Source organism: Merops nubicus, unplaced genomic scaffold (assembly GCF_000691845.1).
Source record: "Merops nubicus isolate BGI_N331 unplaced genomic scaffold, ASM69184v1 scaffold5642, whole genome shotgun sequence".
Classification (NCBI taxonomy): domain Eukaryota; kingdom Metazoa; phylum Chordata; class Aves; order Coraciiformes; family Meropidae; genus Merops; species Merops nubicus.
Genome location: NW_008594162.1, coordinates 61,231 through 73,367, shown reverse-complemented (window position 1 = coordinate 73,367; position 12,137 = coordinate 61,231). Strand labels below are relative to the sequence as shown.

Below are 12,137 nucleotides of genomic sequence, written 5' to 3'. Positions count from 1 at the left end.
GGGAAACAACCAGATTTAACTTAAATTAGAAATAAATTGGAAATGAAAAAGAAAGGAACACCCTGGCTAATGTGACCTGGAGATTAATTTCATATTCCTTTCAAAGGCCTTCCAGAGAAGGATGGGACTGTTTTCAGAAACTGTCAAATCTGTAATTAATGTGTCATCTTTACTTCTTCTGACACCAACAATCATGTATTTCAGTGTTGATAAGAACCCTAGGATATATATAATTAATATGCTGCATCAAAATTCTGCAGGCAGCATGCAAGAAAAACTCATGCTGAAAGTAACAGGAGTTTCACCAGAGTAAAAGCAGAGTGATACCACCACAGTTTGCATTTAAAACTCATTTGGGAATAAGAGCAAGAAGCAAAATAAAATGCGTGATAGAAATCTCTTTGCAGAAATGAAACTTGAAAGTAGATGAATGACTCAACAAATTCTTAACTGTACATAAGTTTCTGAATCTCAGCAGTAAAACACCATCTGCTCTTAATATTTAATAAATTATTTCCCTGCATCTTCATTTGTAAAAATATTGTGGATGGAATATCATCTTCATAGTGTTTCTTATTTTCTTGCTCCTAGCTCCATATTGTTCACTGGAATGTAAAATATGGTAAATTTGCTGAAGCTGTTAAGCATCCTGATGGTTTGGCTGTGGTGGGCATCTTCATGAAGGTCAGTTAAACTTTTCTTTTGTATTTAGATAAGTCCAGTATGTTCATTGTATTGTAAGGGGACCTAAGAGTAAGGCAGAATTATGCTACACTGCCTAACCCCACAGCAAACAGGCAGTGCTCCAAATTCTTGGCTTTCTCTACATATAAAAATTGTACACCAGCCAGGGAGTATGAGTCCTGTGCATCCCTGTGGCAGCCCTACAGCAACGCACTTGCCTTCGGCACAACCGTGGCACTGCCAGAACTGTCGGTGAAAGGTGATGTGCACAACTGACAAAGCTCTATGTGTGAATCTGCAGTTGGACCACCCTAAATAGCACCTTTTCCTGTCACTGTTAAACATCCAAAGCATTCTGTCTTAACTGAATTGTCTTCACAGCTATTTGGAGAAGGTGACTGTGCTGCAGCAGTGTGCACTCTGTCCTGGCCTCACTGTGTTTTGCTAGGAGGGTGACTTCTATGAAAAAAGAGCAACTCAAGTCCAAAAATAAATCCACACACTGTAAATAGAAATAACCTTATTTTGTCCACTGTCCTTGACTGACCCGTTTGTGCTGACTTGTCTCAAAAATCTGGAAAAAAGCTGTCTCAAAAGAAACATTTCCCGTCACTGTTGCTGTAGTACTCCTGTTATGTAATTAAATGGTGCTGGGAAAATGTTTCCTTGAGAAATGTAACAGAAAACCAAAGGTATCATGAAAGCGCATGGTTATTTTCTTTTCTTATTTTGTTTGTGTTACAGGTAGGAAATGCCAAGCCTGAACTACAGAAAGTTGTGGATGCTCTGAACTCTATTCAAACCAAGGTAATATTTGCTGTCTGTGTTGATTGACACCAGCTGTGAACAGATTAACAGTTGTGAACAGTGCTGTGTTGTCTTCTTCAGAAAGTAGGTTTTTTACTTTTTTTTCCACTCTGCTGCATATATGAAAGGTAAACCTTCCTGCCACCAGCACTGATGCTCCTGTAATCCTAAATGCAAAAGACTGTAATGAAGTTGTGGTAGAGGGCAGGGTATACTAGAAACAATGAAGATTTTGTGTCTCTGTGACTATATTTCTGTCTTTTAACTGTATTCAAACCTACAGAATAGGTTTCATCTTCCTAATCCAAACTACTCTTCAAGGTAGATGCAAAAGACACTTCTCCACATCTCTGCATCAGTGGGATCAATTTCCTTCCTCCAAGAGGACACGCTTCTCTTGGCTGTTTCTGGAGAGTCCAGATAAGAAGTTTGATCAGGATATATGACTCTTATGGAAAAAAAAGCCTTTCTGTATTTTAAATACTATTTGAAGCATGTGTGTGAAATTAATGAGCTGAGTAATGAGAAACTAAAAATACTTGCTGAGTAATTAGGTAGTTTCATAGTGGATAAAGGCCTATATCAATGTGAAATGGCAACAGGAAAGGTAAAGAATGAGACTATGCTGTCATCTTTGTCATCAGGCCCCCTTTGAGGTAAATGGATGTTGCCATTTACTTCAAAGAACTCTCTGATGGATCTCCCAGGTTTTGTATTTCCAGTGCAATCAGTGTACACGCCATCTGAAATCTCATTGTTCCTTCAAGCAAAGTAAAATCTAGGAGCTCTAGGAGCAGGGAACATAAACTGAACATCTGAAATGACAAGCAGTTTCTTGAAGATTTTATTACATGGAAATATATTGCTGAAAGCCTTTCATCCAAAATATACTGTAGGGGAGGCACTCAACACTTCATACCAAACTCCCTTTTACCTTTCTTCAGATATGGAGCTTCCCATTAGAGACTTTCCTGTTGCAAGTCCTGCTGTGTATGTGATCTCTCTTCTGATGTTAGTCCATCTATTTTTTGGAAAGCAAGCTTCTTTCACAAACTTTGATCCCACTGGACTGCTTCCTGCATGCAGAGACTATTGGACATACCTTGGCTCACTGACCACTCCCCCACTGCTCGAATGTGTGGTCTGGCATGTTCTGAAGGAGCCCATCACTGTCAGCCCTGAGCAGGTAAGTCTCCAATGGGTGGTGCCAGTAGGTGTTACTGGAGTCTTATTGATTGCTTCAGTTCAGGCCTCCTGGTGATCTTTGAAGTGTCAGTTTGTTACTGCAGAACTATTCAGGGTATTAACTAGCATCATATGTCAAAAATATATAAATATGAAGTGGTTATTGTTTTTTATATGTATATATAATCTTTTTATATATATAAATATGAAGTGGTTATCCTGCTAGTTCCTAGCAGGACTCTGCTTCTGTGTGTGGAGGTGGAGTTTGCTGTAAAATGTAAGGCTGTCCTTCATTTGGACACAGTCCAGGGAAAATTTGGAGTATTTTAGGAATTTAATCAGGGTTTCCGGATACACAATTCGAGGTAAAAATCTGGGAAAATTGTAGCATGCATGAGAGGACCATTTGCACATGCAGAGTTAGTCTAGCATGTATTGTGAGCGTCAACAGGTTTGCTGTACGTGCACACATCACCTGTCTGGTGTACTTGCCCTGAAGATACTGAGCTTGCCAAGCGTCTGAAGGGCGTGTGTTCTGTATCTGCACTATTACACCCGAGCTCTGTCGTTGGTTTGTTGATCTTCCAGCATTTCCAGGACATAGAGCGCCTTGTACAAGTTCTATTCAGCACAGAACAGACTGGGAAATGCCACGCAGAATTGTGACATTCCTAACAAAACTGCATTGTTTGGAAGAGGCAAAATTTGCAGATTCCAGAAGTCTCCTGCCTGAAAAAATCCTTTATTCTTTTGAGCTGCTTGAGGAGGATAGTCTTCCTGCTAGGAAGGATCTTGTAGCCTATTAAATCACTCCTGGCCCTAGTTTTCTTCACCATCCATTAGTGAAATTACATACAGGCAAGTTTCCATCCTGGAGTTTGCATCTGTGTGCTTGGGAGATATAAATAGAGTCCAGAGCCTATAAATATCAACTAGCCCTGAAGGGCTTTAGTTTACCCTTCAGACTCTTAAATCCCTTTCATCAGTGGCAGACATGCTAACAACATGCACATTAATTTTAGGGGCTTTATTCAGCTGATGTGAAAAAAGTACATCTGAGCTGTTAATAAAAGAATAAATAATAAGAATTATTGGAAATAAGTATAGCAATGATTACCATTAATAAACTGCAAGGGAGCATTAAAGTTGACACTCTTTACTTGTATTAATAACTACTGGTATTAATATTGATAATCTGAGGTCTGCAAATACGGCTTTAGTATAGGGCAAGAGCACATTCACCAAACAGTTGTTTTTCCTACTCCACCTTCTTTAACCACACCCCTTTCCATATTACCACTGATGTTTCAGAGATGGATTTGAGATCAGAACAGTGTGTGGCAGCTTGCTTTTTCATTCCAGAACGGATCAAAACAAGAAGCCATAACAGCAGTTTATTGACCCAGGACTTAGATTGAATTGGTTTTCGAAAGATGGGTAAAAGCTGGATCTTACAGCAGGGTGTAGCGAGCCCTTTATTTGCTGTAGTGACACAGGAGCTCCGAACTTTGTTCTGGTCAGTCCTGAAGGCAGAGTTCTCTCCTGGGCTGGTCACTGCTGGAGCCCTTCCACCTTGAAGGAGAGAAAGCCTGACCTACAGCCTGACTTGTGTGAAATCCTGTATCCCACCTGCATGTTTCAGTCAGCAATGCCAGCTGCCTGTGAAGAGATCACATTGAGGATGGGTTACTATTTTGGCACAGTCTCTTCAGTAGCTTTGGAGGTGCCCACTTAGAAGTAAGGGTACTTTTATTACAGACTGTGCAAACACCAATTTTACTTTAGGAGAAAGCACTCAAAATTTACAGCATGCTCCTACTGATGTAGAGCAGTTTTCCCTCTCATGGCATCTGAAAATCAAGGTATCTTGTGTTAATTTGGCTGCTGTAATGGGATCCTTTTTTTAATTGCACCTGAACTAAAAAGTGTCCAACTTTCAAAAGAGCCCAAACTGTAAAACTTGCAAAGGATTCTGAAAGGATTTCAATCCAGATCTGAATGAAGGTGCATGGAGTTCAGAAAACATGTACCTATGTCCTTGTTTTCCGTGCTGTCTTAGTTCTTGTTAGGATGTTTTGTGGGCAGGGCCTGTGTCAGGGGCAGGAAGTGATGTGGATGAAATGGAGACACGTGGGTGGGGATACCATCTCTAGACCACTGGTGCTGGCAAGACTATGAGTTGGATCTCTGCCTCTGGCCCAAGGAGTGTAATTCAAACAGTCCTGCTGAGACCAGAGTGTGCTTCTAAGGCTGCTTGTGCCTTTTTCCACAGATGTGTAAACTCCGTGGCCTTTGCTTCAGTGCTGAGAACGAGCCTGTGTGCCGTATGGTGGACAACTGGCGCCCATGTCAGCCCTTGAAGAGCAGAGAAGTCAGAGCTTCCTTCCAGTAACCTCAGCACTGAGTGTGTTAGAAATTGCTGTGTTTGTGAGGAGCCCCTTTTGCTAAAGCACAAATCAAACCTTTGCCATGTGTGCCCTGGCCACATCTTGTCTCTCAGATCCATTCTTTCTTCCACTCTGCATCTAAAATGCCAGCTGTTGAAATCTGTGGAAATGTGAAAGGCTCTTGGCCAAATAGGAAGGGGTGCTTAAGGTGTGGGGTTGGGGTAGGTGCGGGTGGTGGTGGCTGTGTGCATTTTGCTGACAGTTACTGCAACTGACACTTGGGTATAACAGTATATTGACTACTTGGGGGAGGATATGCTGATAGCAGAATAAGCCATTTTAAGAAACCTCATCCACTAGTGTGATAGTACACATGACTAACGATAACTTGAAGCTTTGTGAAAAGCACAGGAATACAGAATCTAAGTATGATTTAGGAAAAAAGTATTTTGAGAAAGTAAAGCAAAATAAATATTGATAATTAGACTTCTTAGATTTTAAGAAACTGACATGTAAATATTTTTGAGACTGTTGTACGTTTTTATCCATGCTTTCAACAACCTTGATTATCTTAATGGTAGTGTTGGATTTTTTTAATTAAAAATGTCCTAAAAAGTATTATCTTTAAAAGTTATTACCATAGAAATAATAAGAAATTCTTTTCATTGAAATAATATATGCTCTAATTTAAAGAGGAAAATAATATTGTATTTTAGATAACTTCTCTAATAAATAAATCTGTAATTGTATTTTTGCTTCCATGTTGTTATTTTAATTCAGGAAAGGAGTCACTATTCTTTTCACATTGTTGCCTATTAAGCATACTTATTAAATGTAAAATATATTGGAAAATGGTTTACAGTGACACTGAAGATGAATGCAAACATATATGGATATGTTAGGAAATTTTCTCTATGTAGCTCTCTGATAGACAGCAGAAGGAAGTGTTAGTTTTGAGTAATAGAAAACTGTCAAATCTCTCCCTTTGAAAAGCTACCCCATTAAAACAACTCCCTACCCCAAAAATAAAACCAGTCTCCAAAACCAGAACAGGAGAACAATGTTCTTTTGCCACAGGTCATTTGTTCTAAGATCAGCTTTCTAAATGGAGCTACAAAGGTAGTTGCCTCTTTCTGCAACAGCTATGCTAACTAGTTCAAGGTCTTAATGTTGAGTGGTTTGAATACTTTTTTTGACTCTGTGCCACCCACAGGCCTAAGTGCTACATGTGTCCCCTGAACAATGCATGGAGGTTACACCTTTAAAACTGGTATATATTGGAGTATATCCAGTGCATTGTGGCTTAAAGCTGCTGAAGCAAGCCAAGAGAATTTGGCTTGCTTCTAAGAAGACACCTTACAGATCACAGGATGGCTGAGGTTGAAAGTGAACTCTAGAGGTCATCTAGTCCAACATTTCTGCTCAGTGGGGCCACCTAGAGCAGCTTGCCCAGGACCATGCCCAGATAGCATTTGAGTATCTCCAAGGATGGAGACTTATGGGCTTAAGACCCACTTTTTTCAGCTGGTAGCAACGTTTTGCTGAAGTAAAGCACTTGTTAGCACTCACAGGCACTAAACTTTTTCCTGAAGTTGTGTATGCATGCCAGAACTTGCTCTCAAAGGTGGCAGCCCTACTCTTTGCATAATGACTATGTTACAGCACTTTTAAAATTAAAAAATAACATGAGAGCCCCAGATTTTCTACTTGTATCTTGACAACTGTCATACCCTGACTACAAGGTAATAAGACTTCCTGAGAAGTGGCAATCTCACTGGTACCTGCACAGCTTAAATAATACCCAGGCTGGTATGTGACAAAGAATGCAAACTTCTGCCTAATGGCAAGGGCAAAAACCTGAAAACACCTGCAAGTTCTAACCACTGTTGCAACAAAAATTTTCATATCTCCATTGCACTTCAGGATTCCTCCATCAAATAAGTAACAGCAAAGACAACCAACAACACCCATTTATTTATCATCTGTGTGTGACACTGTTTACCTGGAGTGTTGCCAGTGCCATATGTTTACCTTTGCTGAATATGAAGGACTACTGTATTCAGCCAGACAATGTAAGCTGGTATTAGGAAATCATATACATGGTGTACAGGAAAAACTTGCTGTGTATCTTACCTGTGTGGTTTACAAGTGAATGAACTTAGAGAATCATCCCCCAAAATCCTCACAAAAAAAACTATCCAGCACAAAATGTTACATGGGCTTATCACAAATTCACACTTTGCAGCTTGACTCGTATTCAATGGGTAGCCTTTTCAAGGAATATAGATATATAAATTAAGACTAACCCAAAAAAGAAGAAAGCAATTTCCCTGGCATTTATAATACCTTTCCTGAAGGGCGACTTTGATTAAAATAACGGCGAATAAAACCATCCAGTTCTTCTTCCTGACCTCTATTCTCCTTCGCTATTAGCTTGGATGAAGAGGTTATAACAAAGTCTTGCAGTTGTTCCACAGCAAACTTAAAAGCTGCATTCTAACGTCACACTCAGATCTGTTTCAACTGGAAAACTGTTTATGAATTCATAAGGAAAAAAAAAAAGAGACCGCTTTGATCACAGAACAGAAGATGATCCACTGCAGTTAGTTGTGTTACGGTCAAGGAGGCACCTCTGACTGAAGGGAAATTTATTTAGGAAAAAAAGAAGAAGGGTTAGTGTGTTAATTTGAAGTCATCTGAAGATCCTCAGCCAGCACTTTGATGGGGGAAAAAGAGAAGCACATTCGCTTGCAAACTGTTAATTTTGCACAGTTTGTGATCTTGTCTCACACTTGCCTGCCAGCTCCACATTTTATGATTTCTCCACTGCTATTTCTAAGGGTTGGCTGTGTTCTAGATTGATACGGGCGGGTAGAATGTGATTAGAGATGTTCCCTGGGAGATTAGATAATAATGCCCTGCATGGAGTTAGCAATATTTATAGAAGCCCAGATAGTTTATTTAGAATACATTTAGTGAGTATCACTCACTAAATGACAGCTTTAGGATTTTCTAACTCTTCAAAGAAAAGCCCCGTAAGGAACAGCTGTGTCAAACCTAATATCATTACAAAAAAAAAAAAAAAAAAAGTGATGGAAGTACAGACAGTGGCTTTATTGAAAAATTCCTGTATGCCCACTAATGTCAGCCACTTCCTCTTCCACGCCACAGCATCTCATGCAGTCACATAGCACCTGGTGACAGTTGCTTGCACTGAGTATTGGATGTATTTTAAGCGTATTTGACAAATGGATGCTCCACTGCTGTCCTCCTTCCTCTTTCAGTATGAAGGTGATAAAGGGCTCTGCTTCCTCAATACCATCAATGGTTCACTCAGGCCATGAGAGTCCCCAGCCACCAACTTCCTAAAGGTACAACTGCAACAGGCAAGTTTAAAAGCTATCATGGCTCCATACCAAACAGTGAGATGTACAATGACAGAACTTTTCAGGGATCCATGACTAATTTTAGACCACAGGTCTCACTATTTTTTTATCTAAACCACAAACCAAAGCCATTTCAGATACATTGCCAACCCAGTGTGGATTACAATGTAGTGATTCCCCAAGCTTTCATGTTCACCCAACATTTTGTGCTTCAGGAAGCTCATTTTGGTCCAGAGCTCAAAACAAGGTAGCTGCACTGAGCTGACAAACCCAGATTCACAGCAGGGCTCAGTGCTAACTTGGTGTAGCTGTGCTGCCACAAATAAGTATTCAGAGCAGACAGGTGGAGTCTAACTACATTTTTCCTAAGGGTTAGGTTTTAATGAGTTGTGTTGCATCAGTCAATAATCAAGGACCTGGAAAATTTGCTGCAAAGTACTGACCTTCTGTCTGGGAAGTCCCAAGATCAAACAGGGAAATAGAGTTTGTGGGGAAATTTAGTACCTTGGACCAGGGATAACACTGAAATCTTGCTCTGTCTGCAGTGCTACACAAAGGGTGTCTCTGAGAGGCACAACAGACGTGCCAAGGCTGATGGGTTTCACAGAAAGCAGAGCTAGGCTCTTTCTTCTGGACACTGAAGCCAGGTCCAAAGGTTCTCCAGTAAGCTTGGAGGACTCCACCTGCAGGGTTCATCAGTGTAAGAAGTGGAATCCATGACCAGTGAAGGATTCTCTTTGCTGATCACGTGCCACTCCACACAGAGAGGAAGAAGCAGGCTAATGAAAGGACTCATGGGATCTTTGCTCCCACTCGGCTCCATAGCTGGGCCTCCTCCAGTGCGCCCAAGCAGGCAAGGATAGGAGAAGTGGAGGACCCTTTTCAAAGTGAAGGAGGAGGGATAGCCAACGATCCTGTTTTTGCAAAACTGGATAGCAAGAGGATACTTATTTTGAGTTACTCAAAGGTCAGGGCAGAACTTCCTCTTTCCTCTGTCTAAATTCCTCTTCACCAGCTGACTTGAACTTAATGCAAGACAAACATGAGAGTATCTGATAGGATCATACTTACATCAGGTAATGCAGGATATTGCAGTCTGGATGGTGCATCTCTTCACCACTTTCATAAGTGTATTTCTTCCAGAAGTCACAATAAATATAAAAATAAATACTAACAAATGCATTATTCTCAAATGACAGTCTGAAATAATATATTCCTTGAACCAAAATCAAAACCAACATGCCTCTAGATACTTGCACTGAATATAACTTTTGATTGTTTTGGTGGTTAATAGGCATGACCGGAGAAGTAAGATAGAAATATTAAAGAAAAGAAGAACAGCATTTTTCTGGAAAAAGATAAAAACAAGGCTTGAAAAAAATATCATCCTCACTCAGAATCCATTCCTGGGAGACATTTCAAAGGACAGCATTTTGAAGATCAGCTTAAAAGGGGGTGGTAAACATCATTTCCTCCCACTCTCTGTAGAAGTGCATTAGACTCTTTTAAATACTTTCTGACTAGTAATGAAAATCATACCTGTTTTGAAACTGCTGTATTTTAAATTATTTTTAGAGACATAAACAAGCACTCAATGAATGATAAAGCCTACAGATATAAAACACAGTAATTCCAGAATGAGTAAAATGCCCCTGTGACTTCTTAAAGATCATCTTCTGCTCTGCATTTCCTAATGTTCTCTCTCTGGAGAACTCATCAAGGGTGTGGGAGAAGCAATATAAAAAATTAGTGCTTGATCATGAAAACTCTGATGTGACTAATCACTGACATGAGTAATCCCATCCGTTAGTTGATATTCCATTGACTTGCCACACTCCCCGCACAGGAGAGACCATTCTCCTTCCATGAATAGTGGAGTCAAGATGTTGAATACCTGAAAGGTCAGGTGTCCTATTCCTTCGGATTTCGGTTTAGAGATTTATCCTGAGAATAGTGAGAAGGATAGAGGAATCATCTCTAGTAAAGGTGGATAAAGGAGATGCTCTTAATTTTTCTTCCAGCTTCACAGAGATTCCCTGAAGATGTGAATGTCAAACAGGGACTGCAATACTCCCATTAGCATAGCACATGCATGAAGGGCTATTATCAAGCCTTATACTCCAGATGCCAGTTTTAAGCTAATAACCACTGTAGTGGCTCAGGGACAAGAAAACCATGAATGGTGCAAGCTCCTGCTCTTCGAGGCTGCCAGGATGCCCTATAGAGTCAACAGAGTACAATGAAGCACTGTGTAACAAACGGTCTCTGCATGGCCTCAACCTCCACACTAAGACCTTGACTTTCTAAATATCTCATGAGATCACATTCTAGCAGGTAATGGGGTAAAGGTAGCCCTGCTGAAATCTCTTTCTCCAGAGATGGCTTCTGTCTGAACACAGGTGAGCTGGGCTGGTGGGACTTTTCCTATAAAGCAAGCTAACTGTGCTCTTAAGTATATTGCAGGATCTTGGTCTTCATTTCTATGGAGTAGTTCTATTTCCATCTAGTTATCTAATCCCTGTAAAGTCTCCAGGTACATGGAAATGTCAGATCATTCCCACATGAAAATCCGTTCTTATTTCTCAGAGGATTTTGCAAGCACCTAGCAGCTATCTAGGTTAAAGGAAGAGAGGGGACTGTGAAAATGTCTTTGCCTTTCACAAGGAAAAATAGCAAACAGGAAAAAAGACTAAGCTCGTGGAACATTGGTATTATTTTCATTTGGAGGAATAATTATGTTAGTGAAATAATGACCTGCTCTGTCACACAGCCATACTGTGTTTAATGAAATTATATCATAATAATAAAAGATATGAATAATTTTTTGCTAGACCCTGGGCCTGATATATGACTACTGCAATGTATCTGGCTGAAAGATAAATATAAGCCCTAATTCATGAGAAAGAAACGCCTTTCTTCCCTCAGCATGTTATGCTTTCAGTAATATAAAAAAAATGTTTATTTTTGTCATTCTGATAACATTTGTCTTAGAGAGTATGCGAAATAGAAAAACAATATACGAATTATCACCCAAAACAAATAAACCACATCAAGCCAAACAACATAGTTTGCGTTTAGTCAGTAGCTGCTTTATCTATCTTCAACTCCTTGCACTTTGATTAAAACTGTACCCTTTGAAGTGTTCACTACCAATAATAGGGGAAAACTGGGTTGTATGTCTGCGCCAGAAAAAAATACCATGTGTTTCAGACACCATACATTTCCTAATGGTTGCTTACAGGAACTAGAGATTCCCACTAGAATTGAAAAAAATCCTTATTAAAAGATGTTTCAAGGACTTGAAGCTAATTGGCCAAGAGGGATAGGGAGCTGAGTAAAAAGTAGGCCTGTCATAGAGAACCATCACTGCTCGTCAGTGCATTCCCAGAGACTGAAGAGCTAATGACACTAGACTCGTAGGAAATCCAGTGCCTGCAAGCTTGATTAGGTAAGACAGCAAGTCTAATCTGCATTTAATGAATGATTCAGGAATAACTTCAAGAGCCTAACTTTAAGGCAGCAGTGTACTGACAGAAATAGGTATGTGCTCCAAGCACATCTTGTGACCTAGCTAATTGTGGGTTTCTGAAAAAGTTATTACACTTCTTCCATCCAGTTTCAAAATCTGTTGTCTGCTTGTTCTGCCAGCTAAGAAGAGCTTGTTAAAGTTTATCCTACTGTGAAAGCA

The 12,137-nt window shown here is 40.0% G+C and overlaps 1 protein-coding gene across 1 annotated transcript in view; it reads left to right on the top strand.

Annotated features, from left to right (window-relative positions):
* The window catches only part of CA2 (carbonic anhydrase II), a gene marked incomplete at its 5' end in the record, with an annotated part of 17,252 nt that extends 11,443 nt beyond the window's left edge, over positions 1-5,809 (top strand). The window contains 4 exons of the mRNA XM_008935656.1: positions 592-684; positions 1,429-1,491; positions 2,528-2,677; positions 4,949-5,809. Of these exons, the coding sequence (XP_008933904.1) occupies positions 592-684; positions 1,429-1,491; positions 2,528-2,677; positions 4,949-5,068 (426 nt within the window). The remainder of the gene's footprint in view (positions 1-591; positions 685-1,428; positions 1,492-2,527; positions 2,678-4,948) is intronic.
* Positions 5,810-12,137: the final 6,328 nt, after the last annotated feature.